This window comes from Astyanax mexicanus, chromosome 9, assembly GCF_023375975.1.
Source record: "Astyanax mexicanus isolate ESR-SI-001 chromosome 9, AstMex3_surface, whole genome shotgun sequence".
NCBI classification, from domain to species: domain Eukaryota; kingdom Metazoa; phylum Chordata; class Actinopteri; order Characiformes; family Acestrorhamphidae; genus Astyanax; species Astyanax mexicanus.
Genome location: NC_064416.1, coordinates 9,915,774 through 9,936,945, shown reverse-complemented (window position 1 = coordinate 9,936,945; position 21,172 = coordinate 9,915,774). Strand labels below are relative to the sequence as shown.

At 39.6% G+C, this 21,172-nt stretch overlaps 1 protein-coding gene across 3 annotated transcripts in view; it reads right to left on the bottom strand.

Moving 5' to 3' along the window:
- Window positions 1-9,200: 9,200 nt before the first annotated feature.
- tspan4a (tetraspanin 4a) overlaps window positions 9,201-21,172 on the bottom strand; it is a 194,812-nt gene continuing 182,840 nt past the window's right edge. For all 3 annotated transcript variants that reach the window (XM_022679476.2, XM_022679477.2, XM_022679475.2), the window contains 2 exons: window positions 10,675-10,758; window positions 9,201-10,532 (listed from right to left, as the gene is read on the bottom strand). In XM_022679476.2, the coding sequence (XP_022535197.1) occupies window positions 10,464-10,532; window positions 10,675-10,758 (153 nt within the window). In that variant the 3' untranslated portion in view covers window positions 9,201-10,463. The remainder of the gene's footprint in view (window positions 10,533-10,674; window positions 10,759-21,172) is intronic.

Here is a 21,172-nt window from a genome sequence, read left to right as displayed (position 1 = left end):
AGTTTTCACTGCAGAACTGAAAGTATTGACCTTAAAAAAAAAAAATGGCGTTCTGTGTCTGTAGACTAGTCCACACCAACCAGCACGACCTGGGAAACGAAAGGGTTAAACAGACGTCCCACTTCTCCTGTGATTACCGTGATTCTTACACACATTGGTAACGGCTCCCTGGCACTGCAGTACCTGTTTTTTACCTCCTATATTATTAATAGACATTGAACCGTATTTTAGCAATCTGTAGCACACCAGTCAATCATAAAGCTTGATTCCTGGTGAGTCTTTGGTATCGTGAGGGCACCAAAAATACTTATTGCACAGCTTGAAACACACAAACTGGTGTGTGTAAACTGAAATAAACCAGTCAGTTTGCCAGTTGTCAGTTTAAGGGTGCTTTCACACCTGCCTCGTTTGGTCTGGACTTTCTGACTTTTCAGTTTGGTCCGAACCAAAGTAGCAGGTGTGAAAGGGGCCGCGAACCACGGTCCGGACCAAAGGACCAGATTTTGGTTCGACCAAGAGAGGTGGTCTCGGCAGTGTGAAAGTGCTTTTCTGGATGGTTCGAACTTTTGGACCAATTACAGGAAGCTGAGCATGCGTTCCTCAGCAACGGCAGCAGAAGAAGAAAAATAACCAGAAAAGCAGGAAAAATGAGCTGTGGATACAGTTGCTTCAGGACAAGCATGTTCATTTGGTGAATTTGAACTAACCTGTGTCTGAAGTTGCTGCTGCTGCTGGTATAAAAACCACTACTATGGAGACGAAATGAATCTGTTCATTCATTTTATCCTGATCCTGGAAAGGCTTCCTGCCGAAACAACAACCCACTGAATTGTCAACACGCCAAAGTCAGACGCATGTCCTTCTAAAACCAATCAGCATCAAGTTAGGGAAAACGCATCGATACGTAAGTGATGATGAAAGGATGTAGGAGTATCACACAAAGGTCTTTGGTGTGCTCCCTACACTGCAGTGTGAAAACAAAAATAAGCGGACCAAATATATACAATGTAGCAACACATGAACCTTGGTTCGGATCACGGTCTGGACTTTCAGGTGTGAAAGCACCCTACGAGACAGGTGAGCTCTGACTTTGGTGCGTTTGTATCTTAACAGCGCAACACTTTTGCACGTTTCAGCAGGGGATACTGGCCTGCACATTCGCACTGTGAAGGTACACCAACAACTAATTTAAGGGAACAGCAATGTTATTTTTTTCTGTTTATTGTTGAGTTAAAAGTCAGGTTTGCGTGGTGCAATGTCTCCTGCATGGCTAAGATAGGATTGGGTGGCTGACTGTTGACTGTTGTTAGGATTTTAATCAGTCAGTGGCGCATCTGTATTTTCTGCTGGCAACATAGAAACATGCCACAAATTTATGTCCCAACTTTTTTAGAATCACGAATAGTGCTGTTGGGTAAAGCTAATCCAAAAACAACTGCAGATTAAAGCATGTGTAATCTGTAATCAAAAGTCTCCACCTGGATTTAACTAAGTAAATGAGTCCAGACCTTAACCCCATTGAGAATCTTTGGGGTGTGCTGGATGGAGAAGAGCTGCTTTTGTGCAGTGGTCAGACTCTACCATCATCAATGCTGCTGAAAGATCTCGGTGAAAAATTAATGCAGCAACACTGGATTGAAATAAATCTTGTGACATTGCAGAAGCTTATTAAAACAATGCCTCAGAGAATGGTTTGGTTTTGAGTGCAGTGTGAGTCAGTGGAGATTCTCTGTGGTGGTGGTGGTTTTGGTGGTGATTGGAGTCTGGTGGTCTGCAGTGGTGGGTTGTAGCTGAGTGGCTTCAGTGCTGGATTAAAAATCCCGGCTGGTCTTCTCTCCTGATGATGGGGATTATATTGGGGCTGCTCTCTGGCTGCTGGACTGTGACGGCTGTGACTTTCAGAGCGGTCTGTCCCTGGTGATAAGACTTTCCATTTCTAAACTCGACGGCTTTCTGAGCTTTGAGAGCCAACAATCATTATTGAGCCATAAATACAGTATCTGCTGTTTTTAGAGGCCCAAATACTGCCATTAAAGTCTGTTTATCAACAGAATACCTCACTGTGGGGATCAGTGTGGGGGTTCTGAAAGCACACCTGGAGTATCTGCTCACATTAGTGATCAGAATTCACAATCATTTCTCACAACAAACTTTCTTTGACAGATCTCGGATATGAATGCTGAATTTTTTTCTGCTTAGCATTTATTCGATCGATAATGAGGCGTCATTCATTGCAGAAGCAGTTTTGGAACATATTGATTTTTCTTTTTGACGGAAAGTTGGCAACACCTGAGCAATTACTTTGCATGGCATTGCCTTAAATTATTGCCTGCTCTACATTAATAAGAGGAAAAGCTGAGTAAAATTGTCTGTGGAAAGGATTGGCAGTCATTGATCACTCCAGAGTTAAGAGTTTTTTGATTAATTTATGTTTTTACGTTTTTTTACGAAACATTATAATGTAGAAAAAAACGTTTTGATTTAATTGAAATGCATACTATTTGGAGAAATGAAAACCTTATCCCATCTGTGAAACATGGTGGTGTTAGTATCATGGTTTGAGCCAGTTTTGCTGCACCTGGGCCAGGAATCCTTTCCCTTCAATGATGGATTCTGAACTATATTTGGTATATTTGAACATTTGGTAACACTTTACATTAAGCGTTGACTAACTAACATGAATTAATGCATTAGTTACCATGAATAAGACATGAGGTAATACATTAACAATGCTTAAGTAATGTGAATTAAACACGGAATGACGGCATTAATTAATGTTAAAGTGAATTAATTAATTAATTAACTAATTAAAGTGAATCATTTGTTAAGAAGAACAATAAACCATACAATTTATTATTAATGCACCTTATAATTCGGTACGCAGTATGTATGAAAATAGACAATAACAGATGTTCATGGAAAGTGTGCCTTACAATCCTGTGCTCCGAAAAATAATGCATCGCTTTTCTTATTCTGAAAACAGACACAAAATTTGAGTATTTATAATACAGGCCAAACTAAACCCTCCTGTTTCCTGCACACGTTTTAGAACACTTCCATAGGCATGCCCAGCTAACAGCACCTCCACTGATCATCCACACATGGTGTGCCATTTTGTACAAATGTTTTGTCTTGACTTGAAAATCCGTTTGGCATTACAGGATCCACGTCCTCCTGATTTTAAAGATATCTCACAGTCAGCTGCAGTTAATCTCTATTGGTGGATTTACTGTAGGTCTGACTCCTCTTGTCTGGTCTGTGGTGTCCCCCAAAGATCAGTTGTTGGTCCTCTGCTGTTTGTTATGTAAAGCTTCCTCTTTGGTGGGATTATTAGACATCATGGTATGCAGTTATAATTGCTACTTTAAAGAGACTTTTATCTATACAGATGTACACAGATTGCTCCACTATTTTATTTAACATTCTCTAATGTTAAATAAGGAAGACTGATGCTCTACTTTTTAACCCAAACTCTACTATTAACACTTTGAACTCTAGGCTGTTTTGGTGTGATGTAAACTATTTAGTCTAAATAAATAAAAATGTTTAGTGCAAAATAACTACTTAGTAAAAATGTGCAAGTAAAATAAAAACTATATAAAGTAGTGCGCACACCATACCTAGCTTTAGTTTGAGTAAAGCAGGTAGTTTCACACTTTTTCTGTGGACACTTTTGAGTCTTTATTTACTGATATTATTTGGTTTGAAACATCATATAAATATGTTTGAAGCACTAGAGGTAAATAATATTGGCTGGGGAAGAAGATAGCACTTTTTAGGTGTTTTTCTCAATGGGTTTCTTGTAGATGCTTTACCACACTGGGATGTCATCACTATTTTTAAAAAGAGTAAGTTCTGCCCTTTATAACCATATATGGATTATGATTATGTGTGAAGGGATTCCTGAGTAATTAAGCTGAGAACACAAGGTGCGATTTTGGACTGAAAATCCGTCTGTAGGGTTCTAAGAGTTAAGAAAATCAGTATTCTCCTTTTTTCTGTCTGGGTGTTACATCCTTTTCAGGTCAGGTTCAAAATCTGAGAGTCATTTTCAACTCTGTCATTTGATCCACCCATTAAAAGCAGAACCAAGACAGCCCTTTTTCACCTCGAGAAGATTACAAAGACCTACTCTTTCATCTCTCACGCTCTCCAGAGTTGTATTCCTGCTCCTCTGACCTGTAGAACTGATTACTGTCCTGCAGTTCAATGTTCTGGTGTTCTTACTCAAGGTTTTTTAGAAAGTTATAGGGTATAGGGCATAGGTCGGCAATAGGCGGCCCGCGGGCCAGATGCGGCCCGCAAGCAAGAAACATCTGGCCCGTGAGGTTGAACTATAATGAAAAAAAAAATCGGACTGTCCGTCTCAAAAATGCTCTTTATTTAGAAACTTAATTTTCCAAAACAGAAAAATTTATTAAAGATTTTTTGATAGAGCCACGGGCTGTTAGATAACTGCTAGCTTCTTTATTCTGTTTTTTTTTTTTATTCGTTTGTTTTTTTTTATTTAACAAACAGGTATATCATTAATAGCGCCCCCAATGGTCAGTCCACAGATTTCACCCACATCAGCCCACTTGAATGTCTGCTTGTCATTTTAAGAGCGCCCTCCCGCCACCGCGCCCAAGTGCTTGTGGCCCGCCATGTAATGGCTTGGAAAAAATCTGGCCCGCGGCCAAACTTAATTGCCGACCCCTGGTATAGGGTGTGCAGAACTCAGAAACTCAGAAGGGCTTTACCTGTGCTATAAAAATGAAATTTTATATAATCTTTTTGTTGCTGTCCAATAATCAATATGTAGCTCCTCTACTCCTTACTGCAACTTTACAGGAGAGAGATAAAACTTTAACGTTCAGTAACGTAGATGACATTCATAAAGTGTTACCAAAGTGACAGACTTTCATTGTGGAACTAGATTATTAACGGTAGATATATACTATTTTAACATATATATTATAAACAGCTTATAATGTATTATGATCACAAGTCATAATGCTTAATAAACATGGCTATAATGGGTTATGCATTTTTATAAATATTTATAGCCATGTTTATAATGCCTTATGAATGCATTGTAATATCTTATAAATGTGGTTATAGAGTCTTATAGAGATGACATTCATAGAAAGTGTTACTGGAAATGTTTATTAAAATTTTAAGCAGGACTGGTATGTTTTAGTTTAGGCCTAATTGACTCTTTAAACCTGAAAGTCTGCATTGTTTCACCACATTTGATTCATTTTAAATACATTGTGGTGGTGTGCAGAGCCCAAATCTGTCTTTTATATATGTTGGGCCTAATGTCTGGAAAAGTTATGGCTTGCTGTAGAAGTGTGAAAGGAACCCGGATTGGTTGACCTTCTCTAGAGTCTCCCAACAGTTATGCAACATATAGCACACACGCCAGCCAACATTTACGTTCTTTATACACGTTGGAGAACATTCGATGGATTTAGTCCAGGGATGGGCAACTTCCATGATGGAGAGGGCCACATTTTTTTCAGCATGACCATTGGAGGGCCACATGACCTCGCACTTCAAATAATTGAATATGAAAAACGCTACAAATGATTTTCAATAAGAACAAATTTTATATGAATTTATATCTGTATGTTTACAGCACCAACATTTATCAACAACTATTTTCTGCATATTAATGCATTTTAATACGGCAAAAGACAAACCGTTTGCTTAAAAAAAGTGCAAAAAGGAAGTCCTTCATATCAAAGAACAAAAAGTTTGCTTAAAAAACTGATTGCAAATACAGTAGTTCCTCTGTGTAAAATAAGTTCATTATAACAAGTCCTTCATAAGCAACAAGGACAAAACATTTGCTTATAAAAGTGCAAAAGGCATTTGAACTCATTTATAACAAAGAACAAAAAAGATTTAAAAACTGATTGCAAATAGCTCATTCAATAATAGCAGAAAACTAGACCACAGAGGCCCAACATTTATTGAAGCTAATGAGAGAGCTGTGGTTTGGCCTGCTGGCTCACAATGGACTGGATGTCAATGTCAATTTTCGTGGTTGTTTGGCAGCGCCCTCTAGCGGTCAAAAGTAGAATTACGTTTTTTTTAGTTTTTTTTTTTGTTTAGTTTTTTTTTTGTTTAGTTTTTTTTTTTATTATGAAATTATGAAATTATTTTTGATCTATTCGCGCTGAGTGATGACGAGGGCCGTGTGCGGCCCCCGGGCCGCCAGTTGCCCATCCCTGATTTAGTCGATGGAGTCCAGCCTGTACACTAGCTACTGTACTCTACTTTCACTGCTTTAGCTCTGCAGAGTCTTCTGTTCCACTGGGTAAACAGACTCCAAGCTGAGGGTTAATGAGAACATGTGGATTTTCAAGCCTGACCAGAGTCTGCCCTCATGTTTCTTCTCTCACTGGTTCGCCCGGCGGATTGATCCCAGACCTGCTCAGGTGGGAAGTGGGTTCATTAGCGTAGTGTTCAGGGGAGGAAGTGACCTGTGCTTGCTTTCTTTCTTCACGCCCTCACGGACAACCTCTCGCTCTCACACTCTCGCGCATTCACACTTTTTCACTTTCCCGCAGATGGGAAGCACAGGTAGTGTATGTTTTATTGATTGAGTGAGGAAAGAAGGAGGGAACAGGGGAGCAGTTGGGATGCATTACTGATTGAACGAGCGGAGGAAGCGAGCAGCGGTCGAGACAGCAGGGGAGGAGAAACACAGGAGCGGAAAGAGGGAGCGAGAACGATGGAAAAAGTGAATGACGAATAGATGTTTGAGAAATGGAGTCCATCCATCCATCTATCCGTCCTTCCTCTCCATCAAATCAGTATTCGCTCGATACGGCTGCTCCATGCCGGTCGCCGCCACCATCATGAATTTTTCAGATTGAAATGTCAGTCCTAGCTTTGACAGTACGGACCTGAACGATTCCCCATCGTGCTCTCTCTCTCTCTCTCTCTCTCTTTCCCTCCCTCCCTCTCTCTCTCTCTTTCTCTCTTTTTCTTTTTCCTAACAAGAATGAGAAGGGATCAATCAGGTTCATTTGTCTTTATGTAAATCCACGTGCCGTAAAGCATGTGTGTGTGTTCAGTATCCCGCAGCACATAATTGCTGTAACTGCTGAACGTCACTCTCTGCCCACGTTCAGATTCAGCAGCTCAGAACAAAAAGCTGAAATCCTGAAATGAATCACAGTCCAGTACTGAGTTCCTACAGTGAAGCCCTGCTGAGCTTCCTTCATTAAACTAGCCCCGATGGCAGCTGCCCTCCAGATCACTGACCTCCTCATTGACTGGTTCACCGACTACCTCATTTACTGACTTACTGACCCACTAATTAACTGACTCACTGACCAACAGACTTACTGACTCCTTTAGCATAACCACTCCTCCTTCCTCCTCAGCAATCCCCCTCCAGTATTCCCAGTTCCCATCCAGCACCTCGTTTAGCAAGTCAATCCTTCAATACTGTAAAGCACCCAAATCTATATTCTTCCAGTTCTGCTCTTTTAACATGTGCTATTGTAACCTGTGTTTCTCCAACCGGCATCTTTCTGTTCTTTAACTGTGTTCTCATAACCTGTGCTTGTGCTCTTACAAACTGTGTTCTTTCAACTAGTAGTCTTTTTTTTAAATCTGGGCTCATCTTCCGGGTGCGCCTCAAACCTGCACTCTTTTGCCTGTGCTCTTCAAACCTTTACTTTTCAAAACTCTGCTCTTCAAACCTTTGCTCTTTAAAACTGTGCACTTCAAACCTTCATTCTTCAAACATGTGCTCTTCAAACCTTTAGTGTTCTAACCTGTGCTCTTCCAACCTTTGATTGTCATATCTGTGTTCTTCAAACCTGTGTTTTTATCCCTGCACTCTTCAAACCTGTGCTCTTCTAACTTGTGCTCTTAAATCCTGTACTCTTCAATCCTGTGTCATTTTAACCTGTGCACCTCAAACATGTGGTCTTATTACCGGTGCTCTACAGACTTGTACTCTTCTTACATGTGTTCTTCAAACCTGTGCTCTTTTTACCTGTGATTTTCAAACCTGTGCTCTTCTAACCTGTGCTCTTCAAACATTTACCCTTATTTACCCCTAGCTCTTTTCACTTATGATTTTTGTGCCTGTGTTTTTCAAACCTGCACTCTTCAAAACTGTGCTCAAACCTGTGCTCTCCTGTCTTGAATTTACAAACCTACACTAATTTAACCTGTGTTCTTCCAACCTGTGCTTTTTTAACGTGTGCTCTTCAAACATTTACACTTGTAACTGTAGCTCTTTTCACTTATGATTTTGTGCCTGTGTTCTTCAAACCTGAACTCTGCAAACCTATGCTCTCCTGTCTTGAATTTCCAAACCTACACATGTGTTCTTCAACCTGTGCTCTTCTAACCATGCTCTTCAAACCTGTGTGTTTTGAACCCTGTGCTCTTCTAACTTGTGCTCTTATATGCTGTGCTCCTCAAACCTGTTCTTCTAACCTGTGCACCTCAAACATGTGGTCTTATTACGTGTTCTCTTTAAACCTGTGCTCTTCTAACGCGTTCTTCCTACATGTAATTATAACCTGTGCTCTTCAATCCTGTGCTTTTCACATCTGTACTCTTCAACCCTGTGCTCCTTTATCCTGCACTCTTCTCACCTGTTCTCTTCAATCCTGTGCTCTTCATATCTGTACTCTTCAATATTGTGCTTCTTTAACCTGTGCTCTTCTCACCTGTTCTGTTCAAATCTGTACACTTGTAACCTGTATTCTTCAATCCTATGCGTCTTTAACCTGTGCTCTTCTCACTTGTTCTGTTCAATCCTGTGCTCCTTTACCCTGTGCTCTTCTCACCAGTTCTCTTCAAACCTGTGTTCCTTTAACCTGTGCTCTTCACATCTGTACTTTTCAATCCCTGTGCTCCTCTAAACTGTGCTTTCCAAAATTGAGCTATTCCATCCTGTGCTCCTTTAACATGTGCTCTTTAAACATGTACACTTACAACTTTTGCTCTATTCACTTATAATTTTCGTGCCTGTGTTCTACAAACCTGCACTCTTCAAACCTGTGCTCTCCTGTATTGATTTTTTAAACCTACACTATTTAAACCTGTGTTCTTCCAACCTGTGCTCTTCTAAAAAAAAAAATATTTTCAAACCTATGTTTTTCATGCCTGTGTTTTTTTTTTTTTTTATTGTGCGTGTGTGTATGAGTTGTTTATAAACGTGATTGAAGACCGCCCACAAACACTTACTGTAAAATCTTTATTCATGGTTTATGTTTAGGTGTGTTGTCTGGCACATGTACAGAGATATATACACAAGTTAATTAGCATAAAACAGAGATGAAGGGAGATCTCTTCCTCTCTCTCTCTCTCTCTCTCTCTCTTTCTCTCTCTCTCTTTCTCTCTATACCAGTTCTGTCATCAGTCCAGTTTTTTTTGTCTCTTTGTCTGACCTTTAAAAACTTTTTATTACTTCAACTTCAACATTTCATGCTTTATTTCTCTCTTTCTCTTCACCAGTTAAACCATGCAATCCATCACTTCCAGCCTAGAATAGAAACAGTTCTCAGCTTTTTTTCGTCTGGGATGTTGTGCTTTTATCTAACTGTGCTTTTCTTCTTCTTCTCCTTCTTTCTCTCGCTGGAGCAGGTTGGTATAAATGTTGGACACAGGACACAGTTGTGTGTTTTCTTTTTACAATGTCTACAATATGAGCATGTGCTAAACATGTAAATGTCAATGTAAATATAAATGTAAAGGTAAATTCTGTGCTGTAAGTCTGTTCTTCTGGCAGCAGTGGTCAGTGTTGAGCAGATTGCGGTCTCTCCTCACAATGCTGCTCTATGTGCTGTAAGAGTAATATCCATTATGAAAGAATAGTATATATATATATTTATATATATATTTATAGGTTGCTGTAATAAATATCTTAGTTTTAAACAAAATAATAGGCATTTAAAACCACAGGAAACTGGTTACTGGTGTCTCGTCGCTGGAACAAAGGAGGCGGGGCTCCTCTGCAGCTTTTTGGCTCGTTGATTGGCTCAGTGGAGTGGCAGGTCTGAAGGAGGACGTCTCGTAGAATCGTAGAGTCACGACAGATTGTTTTTTCTTCTTTTTTTTGTTCTTCGTATGAATAAAAAGTCCGGTCTAGCTAGTAGTTATAAAAAGATCAGTTCCTGTGTTATGCAAGCTTTCATTTCTCGTCAGTTTCTCGTCAAACTTTCAATTACTTCAGAAAACACTGAAAAGATCCGTCTGAAGGAACGTCTGAAGGAACGTCTGGAGGAACGTCCAGCACAGTGAGAGATATTATATAAAAAAAAAGAAGTAGAAGAAGAAGAAGAGGAGGGAAGTGGTGAAGGAGGAAAAGTGGACGAGGATGAGCAGAAACAAGAAGGAAGAGAGAGAGAAAACAAGGAGCACTCCAGTTTTCCCTTGTTCCATTGTCTGTGATGTTAAGATCATTCAGTTCATTGTCCTTCAGGTTCTCTAAGGAGAACCGTTCTCTAGGCGTAGAACGTGTCCACTTTCACCGTCTGACAGAACATAGTCATGGAGAACACCAGCCCTAAAATCTGAGCACACACACACACACACACACACAATAGAGGCCATTTAGTCTGGTGTTAACAGTAGAGTATTGATCAGTGTATTGATCTGCATTATTAGGTAATCAGTGTGGGCTTCTCTGGCTTCTGATGGAGACAGATGGATTACCTGCGTCAGAGCTGCACACAGAGCGAAGATCCACAGAGCCACCAGATTCTCCTGCAGCCAACCCTTCACTCTCTCGTAGCACGGCTGTAGAAACACACAAAAAAACAACAACTAATTATTCATATTATTCTTATTATTAAGATCTGTTTTTGTGAGTGCATTTACAGGGGTCGAACAATGAAACTGAAACACCTGTCATTTTAGTGTGGGAGGTTTCATTGCTAAATTGCCGCAGCCTGGTGGCCAATCTTCATTAATCGCACATTGCACCAATTAGCAGGGTAAGAGCACAGTTTTGCTCAAAATATTGCAATGCACACAACATTATGGGTGACATACCAGAGTTCAAAAGAGGACAAATTGTTAGTGCACGTCTTGCTGGCACATCTGTGACCAAGACAGCAAGTCTTTGTGATGTATCAAGAGCCACGGTATCCAGGGTAATGTCAGCAAACCACCAAGAAGGACCGACCACATCCAACAGGATTAACTGTGGACGCTGTAAGAGGAAGCTGTCTGAAAGGGATGTTCGGGTGCTAACCCGGATTGTATCCAAAAAACATAAAACCACGGCTGATCAAATCACGGCAGAATTTAATGTGCACGATAAATTATTGTGGTCTAAAACCAGGTGTTTCAGTTTCATTGTTCAAGATGTGGGCAATATGTGATTTTAGATTTTAACTTTAAGTTCAACAGCCAAATAAACTGTCAAACTATCAAAAATGTCAAAAATCAAAATTAAATAATTTCTTCCACCACAGGATTTGGAGAAGGTTGTTCATGCCCTGATTTCATCTCGCCTAGACCACTGTAATTCACTTTATAAGGGCATTAGCAAAATATCTCTGGTACAACTACAGCTTGTACAAAATGCAGCTGTTAGACTGCTCAAGAGCACTAAGAACTAAGACCATATCACACCAGTTTTGGCCTCCCTCTACTTAAAAAAGTACTTTAATTTAATTTAATTTATTTGTTTTTAAGTCACTGCATGGGTGAGCACCATTATACATTAACGAATTACTAGAACTTCTCTCCCAATTCAGATTTTCGAGGTTTTCAGACCAGTTGCTCCTGGCTGTTTCTCGGTCTCGGCTAAAGCTCAGGGGTGTTTCAGTTTTTAAAACAAGGCTGAAAAGGTTTTTTTTTTGTTTTTTTTTTCATAATGTAATTTTTGATTTTTTCCCATTTTCTCCCAATTTGGTTATCCAAGTGATTCATCAGTTGTCCCACCCCTTTGTGCATCCCCAGTGGTGCCTGCGACCCTAGGAGGGTGAGGACGAGCACACGCCTTCTTCGACACGTGTGAAGTCAGTCATCTATTTTTTAGAGCTGCTGCTGGTGAATCATTGCCTGAGCAGCTAGCACAGTCGGAGGAAAGCGCAGCGACTCGGTTCTGATACATCAGCTCACAGACGCCTCGTGCCGCCCGGCCCCACCTTTTTTTTTTAAGCGTGATGTGGAGAGAGCGCCATCAACCCAATGCAAATGCAAATTGTGCTCCCTCTGGGTGCCGGAGGCCGCATGAGCGGGGGTTCGAACCTGTGACCACTTATTATTCATACTTGTTTTTTTTTTTGTGAGTTTTTTAAGTGAGTGCATTTGTATTAGGGGTATTTCAGGGTATCTAATCTGAAAATGAAATGCTAAACATCTTTTACATCTCAACAGAGTCAAGAGTTCAGTATAAGATAGAAAAAAGCAGCACAGCTTGCAATAAAAGGTCAACTAAAGCCTGAGGTGTAACAGTCAGCACTCAGAGCTGTAACTAATGATTATTTCAATAATCGATCAATCTGTTGACTCGTAATTTGTAACATTTCCAAACAAACTAAATCTACAGAAATGTCAGACTGCAGCAGTATCAACAGTATCTCCTAATCCAGCTTCACATGCTTCAAAAATCAAATGCTTTTCTATCGTTATAGAAGCAGGGTGGCTGTCTCTGGAAACTGTGAAGTGTTTATATTTCTATCATTTAATAAAAACGCCGTCTCCGCTGCTCCATGCTAAACTGTTTTCACACTGAACGTGTTGTGTTTACTGACGCCTATTGAAAGCTTTGGGTTTGAAAGAGCAGGGGCAAATTCTCTGTGTTCAGTGTGAAAGCAGCCTCACACTGCACAACTATACGTGCAGGTCTGGAACACAGGACCATCTCACTGTATTTACTTTCTAGCTCTGCCCCAGACAGACTATTGTGATGCATTTTCTTGTACTTGTAGTTTTTTTTGTGTGTAAGTCCAAACCAAGGGGGAAATGCTTAAAAAGAAAAAAAAAACAACTACTGGTGTAATTGAGACTGGTGTAATTGTGACTGGCGTAATTGAGACTGGTGTAATTGAGACTGGCGTAATTGAGACTGGCGTAATTGACACTAGTGTAATTGTGACTTGTGTAATCAAGACTGGTGTAATTGGGACTGGTGTAATTGTGACTTGTAGGAGTGAGACCCATGTGATTTAGACCCATGTGATAGTGTAATTTGGACTGTGTGATTGAGACTTGTGTGATTATGACCAGTGTGATTGGGACCAGTGTAACTGGGACTGGCATAATTGGGACTAGTGTGATTGGGACTGGTTTAGACCAGAGTGAGTGGGACTAGTGTGATTGGAACTAGTCTGATTGAGACCAGTGTCACTGTGACTGCTGTATTTGTGGGACTAATGTGATTGTGACTGGTGAAAATGGGCCTGGTGTGATTGGGACCGGTGTAATTAGGACTGGTGTGATTGAAACCAGTGTAATTGGGATTAGTTTGACTGGGACTGGTGTAATTAGGACTGGTATAATTGAGACTGGTGTAATTAGGACTGGTATAATTGAGACTGGTGTTATCGTGGCTGGCGTAATTAGGACTGGTGTGATTGAGACTGGCATAATTGGGACTAGTGCGATTTGCACCAGTGTGAATGGGACTTTCTATTCTCTGCCTAATGGAACTGGTGTTAATGGGAATAATTATTTAAAGTCTACAGCAGAACTGTTGGAAAGAGTCAGCTGCTTGTGTGTAGGGGTCAAGAGTTTAGTATAATACAGCAACAACTGAAAATCAAAGACCTTGGTGTGCTGGTCAGCACTATTGATTATTTCATTATTCTATTAAATTCAACAACTCCATCAAAATATGTACAGCGGGTTTTGTAGGTGTGTCTGAAGAGTTTGTGTTTGGGAGGGATTTGTTTTTCCTGCAGGCTCTGTATGAGACATACTCAGACAGATCACATTACTGATGATTACAGATCATTACAGTCGTTATGGGATGAGCTTGTTTAAGTGAGGTAGTTTGCTGGTCTGCAGCAGCTCAGTTGTGATGAGTAGAGTAATGCACATCAATAAGAAATGAAGTGAATAGAGAAACGCTGGTCAGATTGCTGTAAATAAAACCCTGTGCTTCTCTCTGGTCAAGGCTGCTGCTGAGGCTTTACTGAAGGCAGAATGAGAATCAGGACATCCTGTATTCTCAAAGGCACAGCTGAGGATTACAGAGCCACCATCAGTGCAGTGATTTGGGACAAAGCTACAGAGCCTGGTCACATTGCTGCAACAATGAGAGGGATTCGTAGCAATCCTTGAGGTCTGTAGGTCTGAGAGAAAGAGCAAGGATTGTGTGGGGAAACAGAAAATATCTAATTTATTGTTAACTTGTGTAAAGACTGTCTATACTATGTAGTATTGTATTTATTTACTGTATAAGAAGTGCATTATTACAGTGCATTACAGTACAAGCCTATAAACTACATTTCCATAATTCTCTGAATTTTCATTGCCTGATGGATCAGATATCAAATGATAGAAATATAAGCACATCACAGCTTTGTTTAGTACCCTTGTCTGTTTGCTTTTTCTAGTTTTGTGTTAATAAATCACTTGCAATTACATTCACTTCCTTGTCCCTTGCTGCAACCACAAACAAATCAAACAGAAGGTGCAAATTAATGCAATGAGTACAATATACAGCTCTGGAAAAATTTAAGAGAACACTTCAGTTTCTGAATCAGTTTCTCTGATTTTGCTATTTATAGGTTTATGTTTGATTAAAATAAACATTGTTGTTTTATTCTATAAACTACAGACAATTTTCAATCACAGTTTTAAACATGCATCTTGGCATGTTCTCCTCCACCAGTCTTACACACTACTTTTGTATAACTTTATTCTTTACACTCCTGGTGCAAAAATTCAAGCAGTTCAGTTTGGTTTGATGGCTTGTGATCGTCAATCTTCCTCTTGATTCCAGAGGTTTTCAGATTGGTAAAATCAATGCTGATGTGAAAACGCCGCAACCTGACGCACATTTCCGTGACATAGACAACCTTTAATATCCTTTAATAATTGATATAATCCCAGTTCTATTCACACTGATCCTAATCGCACCAGTCCCATCGTGCATCATTCCCAATTACACCAGTCTTGATCACACCACCAGTGGGAATATCTATCTATTTCTCTAAACATTAGCGACTGTTCTTCCCCCAGTTTGCTGGGCTGTGTGATGAGCTGATTTCAGATCAGCACAGTTTTGTTACTGGTTTGTTCTGCTGGCTGTCGGGTAGGGCTGTACAGATGCTGCTGCTGCTGTCGCCGCGGGAACACCGGAGGGGTGAGGGGATGATGCAAGGCAACACTCACTTAACTGAACAGCAACTTTAACACTTTCCTTCACACTGACCTGAACACAGGCAGTGATATCGCCCCCTGTGCTCCATGAGCTGAACTGCAGTCTGTCAGGATCTTAATATCATCGTGTTCTAAACCAAATTCTACAGCCTCATTGTTAAAGATACGCACAAATGACCGTTCTCATGTCCTCTGAGTTCAGTATCATTGCAGCCGCCTATTAAACTCTCTGTGCTGTTCACTGAATCATCTTTGACCACTATGTTGCCAGGCAACAACAGCTGAGTTACACCACACAAACCACTACAGGATGGCTTTCAGGGATTAATAATAAATTAGCTGTTGAACAAAATCATATTTTGGGATGTTTGTTTCTGAGCGGCCGGGGCTGTTGTGTTTTATTAACAGTTATACTGTACACTTTAACATTTAACTGTTTTACAGCATCCCTTACAGCTGGATCACAACTAATATACAGCCTCATTCACTCCAGTCTAATTTACACCATTCTTCTGTACACTAGTGCCAGCCACACTTGTTCCAATTACACCAGGTTCATTCATTCAGTCCCAATTATACCACCAGTCCCTGTCACGCCTGTCGAGTTCATGCCAGTTCCATTATGCAGATAACAGAGATCATAGTCCTGTTCATATGTGATGAGTGCAGCATATACCACATTCAATGTGAAAGCATCAGTAAAGATGGCATATGTTCTTAGCTGTAGTATTTATATGGGCAATAAATCAAGTTAAACTGCACCTGAACAGCCATTTAGCTTGGATTAGGTTTTTACAATGGTTCCAATTACACCAGTCCCAATCACATCAGGCCCTAATTACACCAATACTATTATGCAGAGAACAGAGATAAGTATCCCATTCACATCAGTGGAGATCACTCCAGTGCCAATCACACCAGTCTCCAATACACCAGTCTCAATTACACCACTGCCAAATATGCTAAGTCCTAAGTCCTATTCACACTAGTCTTGATTACACTTGCCACAGGCAAACTGATCCCATTCACACCCTTCTCAATCAAATCAGACAGATTCATAACAGTCCCAATCACACTGTTTCCATTTACATCTGTTCCAAACCACACTGGTTCCATTTACACCAATCCCAATTACCTACCACCAGTCCCAATCATACCAGTAACATTAATACATAAAATACATAACATTAAACACGCAAAAGTCACATTTATAACACTCCTATTAAACCAGTCTAAATTACACTGGTCCCAATTACCATTAGTCCTAGTTACACCATTGTCATTCGCAATGGCACTTTAAAACCTGTGTATCAGTGAATTTAGCAGTAATATATACTAGGTATACTATTGTTTGTGATACAAAATTATATATATATATATATATATATATATATATATATATATATATATATGTGTGTGGTATGTGGCTTTAAATATGGTTATATATCACCCCTGCCCTCAATTTGACTTACTAAAGTTACTACTGCATTACTTTACATAGTGACGCTAATCAAATGAATTGGGTAAACCTGTGGTGAAGAATATTGGTTGTGAAATTGTGTGAAACTGACACCAATAAATTCTATATTTATTCTATACAGGGGTTGGACAATGAAACTAAAACACCTGGTTTTAGAGCACAATAATGTATTGACTCGACGGACAGTTCTGGTGGAAACAGGAGAGTTCAGCTGCACATTGAATTCTGCCGTGATTTGATCAGCCGTGGTTTTATGTTTTTTGGATACAATCTGGGTTAGCACCCGAACATCCCTTTCAGACAGCTTCCTCTTACAGCGTCCACAGTTAATCCTGTTGGATGTGGTCGTTCCTTCTTGGTGGTATGCTGACATTACCCTGGATACCGTGGCTCTTGATGCATCACAAAGACTTGCTGTCTTGGTCACAGATGTGCCAGCAAGACGTGCTCCAACAATTTGTCCTCTTTTGAACTCTGGTATGTCACCCATAATGTTATGTGCATTGCAATATTTTGAGTAAAACTGTGCTCTTACCCTGCCAATGGAATCTTCACACTCTGCTCTTACTGGTGCAATAATGTGCAATTAATGAAGATTGGCCACCAGGCTGCTCCAATTTAGCCATGAAACCTCCCACACTAAAATGACAGGTGTTTCAGTTTCATTGTCCAACCCCTGTAATTCCTGCTATTTGCTTATTTAGAAGTGTTTAATCCTCTTCAGTAACGCAGATGCTGTGAAGTATTGTTGGGTGATATATCGAGTATCGCAGGATCACAGTATCGTGATCTGATCGTTATCGCAATATAGTATCATCAGATTTTTTCAGCCTTGTGAGTTTCTCCCCTAATGTATACAGTCCAAAATGTCCCCTAGAGTTGTATTACAGAATATAGCCTAGCGTCCTGAGTGTTTAAATGTATGGCAAGTTTACTTATTTGTTAAATATTAATAACTAATTTATTTATGTTGACTAAACCAGACACTGCAGTCTCATCTGTGAGAACACACTGCTTTGCATAAGCAAACACACACACACACACACACATAAACACACACACTCCATACCATGACGAGAGGAAAGTGTATTTCCAGCTCAGAGCAGCACTGGGACACACTGCGGGACACCAGGCACTAACACGCTCCAGCTTTTATGGCACCATTTACACGGCCAATCTGAATTATTGAAGACGCTCTGATTTAATGTCCTGAAATGGTGAACATGCCACCATCACATGCATGTGTTTTGTGGGAGCAGTGTCTCTGAGGAATTGTGAGGAATTGTGAGGAACCGTGAGGAACGTGCTTCAGGCCTCCTCTCTACAGCGCTGTCATCCAGTGCCATCAATGCAGCACTGCTAAAAACAGAAAAAACCCACAAAGATCATCCATCTCTCTCCCTCTATCTCTCCCTCGGGTCGCTCTCTCTCCATCCCTTGGAAGTGGCTGGATGCATCTGCAGCCAAAGCCAGAAGTGTGAGGCTCCTGCAGAAGAGGCCTGAGGCAGAGCCAGAGCCAGAGCTGGAGTGCGAGAGCTCAGTTTCAGCACCAGGTTAAAGCCTGACAGAGATTTTAAACACATTAGACCATTGAGTAGCAGTGGTCTGTATAGAAGTCAGCAGTAATTAGTTATATTAAATAAGTTACATTTACTCAGGGCTGGGAAATCCAGGACCAGAAAGTAAAAGTCCAGCCCAGGATGTTGATCAAACTGCTTGAATGGCTCATCTGAGTGAATGTAGAGGAAGAACAGGCAGCTAACTCAATAACCATGTATTGTAAGTAGGAGGGTCTACACTTAGGAATTAAATGATTGACAGGCAGCCTTGGCTGGAAAGGACAGTCTGTATAACACAGAGTAGCTGAGTTGTAGTCAATTTGTCAGGTATCAACTGTAGCCAGTTAATCATACTCTTTTTGATCGCTTGGTGTGATTGTGTGCTGTTGGTCGCATTAACAGACACTCTGTACCTTTGTATCTTTGGTAAGTCTGATGTTTTGACGATCTAACAAGTAGTCTAATAATCTAACATTAGTGTAGCTAGATGTGCTGGACAGCACCCTCATCAAACTAATTGTCTGGTCCAAATTACACTGAAAATATGCAGCTTGGAAGGTTGAACTGGACCGCAGTAACTTTGGTTCATATTAGCCGCAAACAGAGTTGAGCTAATTTGGTGGAAAAGCAGCATGAGCGGGGGTTCGAACCTGCGACCTCCCGCTCATAGTGGCAGCGCATTAGACCGCTGGACCACTCGGCGCCCCCCTTCCACATTTCTTTTGTTCTTTTTGTCATATTAATATTTATCTAATGATCAAACAAACTTTAATATTAGACAAAGATAACCTGAGTAAATATAAAAAAACTTTTTTAATGATAATTTTACTTATTAAACAAAAAAAAAAACTATTCAAACCAATCTAGCTCTGTGTGAAAAAGTGTTTGCCCCCTAAACCTAATAACTTGTTTTTTTCCACTCTTGGCGGCAAAAACTGCATTTGATCTTACTGATACATGGCAATGAGTCTTTCACATCTCTGAGGAGGAATTTTGTTCCACTCTTCTTTACAGAATTGTTTTAATTCAGACACATTGGAGAGTTTTTTATCATAATCTGCCTGTTTATGATCATTATGCCACAGCATCTCAATCAGACTTTGGCTAGGTCACTCCAAAACCTTCATTTTTATTATTATTATTTTTTAAGCCATTCAGAGGTGGACATTTTTGTTTGTGTGTTTCGGATCATTGTCCTGCTGCAGAACCCAAGTACACCTGAGCTTGAGCTAATGAACAGATGGCCGGGCATTCTCCTTCAGGATTGTCTGGTCTATTACAGCAAGTTGTCCAGCAGCCCCAGACCATCACACTACCACCACCATGTTTTAGGTTCAGTATGATGTTCTTTTTATGAAACAATGTGTTAGTTTTATGTCAGATATAACAGGACACACATCTTCCACTTTTTTATCACGTCAGTCCAAAGAATATTTCTCTAAAGTCCTGAGGATCATCAAGATGTTTTTTTTTTTGGTGAATTGTGAGACAGGTCATTGTGTTCTTTTTTTGGTCAGCAGTGTTTTTTGCCTTGGAACTCTCCTATTGAGACCATTTTTGACCAGTCTCTATCTAATTATTAAATCATTACCACTGACCTTAACTGAGGCAAGTGACCTTCTGAAATATGTAGGGGGCAAACATTTTTTCACGCCACTGTTTGTACCATATTTTTGCTGTGGAAACATTACAATGGGTACAAAACTGGATATCCAGTGGAAAACTCTGTTTTTCTTCTGGATATTTAAGCTGGTGGTCTGTAAGACACTTGGTTTTACCAAATGAGCAGGTGAGTCTGTTTCTGGTCTCTACTGCAGAGACACTGTGTACATTCTTATATACAGTCATTGGTTGAGAGTTATTGAGTCATAACTCTACATTGTGGATTAAAGTGATGGAGAAATGCTGTCAATCTTAATGTAAAGTAAGCAGAAATAATCCATCAATGAGAATAAGTAGATTTTCTATATACACTGTAGTTGTATATAGTTTTACATCGGTAACACTTTACATCTAGTTACCATGAATAAACAATTCTTAGGTAATGTTAATTAAATACGGAACTGCTGCATTAATTAATGTTACTTTCACATTACAAGTAAAACATTTGTTAAGATGAACAATAAATCATTTACTTTATCATCAAATACTTTACTAATGTTACTAACTGCATTAGTTCATCTTCTTGTCATTTGCTTGTGTACTGCAGTTATGCATATGGTAATTGTTGTATATTTATTAAGCAAATATTAGTTTGGATGGTGCTTATGCTTCATTTTTATCATATATATATATATATATATATGTGTGTGTGTGTGTGTGTGTGTGTGTGTGTGTGTGTGTGTGAGTGTTCATTGGAACTCAACTTACATGTACAAATTGTAAATATAAACCATGATTAACCAGTAATGCCTTTTTAAAGCATTATTAACATCTGTTAAACATTACTAAACACTTATAAAGCTCTGTTCAGTGAAATAAATATACCTGATGTAAAGTGAAATTAAACAATTCTAATCCATGTAGAGATGTATTTCCAATACTCAAAAAGTCAAAATGTAAATAAAATAAGTAACTAGCTACCACTGCATAAGTCACAAATATAGACAAATATATTTATAACTAATATTTAATGAATAAATATATAACAATGACTGTATGCATAGCATTAGTTATCATTATTAATGAAGTGTATGATTTATTGTTTATTAGATTTACTTCTAACGTTAGTTAATGTGAACATAACATTAATTAATGCTGTAGTTCCGTGTTTAATTAACATTACCTAAGCATTGTTAATGTATTACCTCATGTCTTATTCATGGTAACTAAT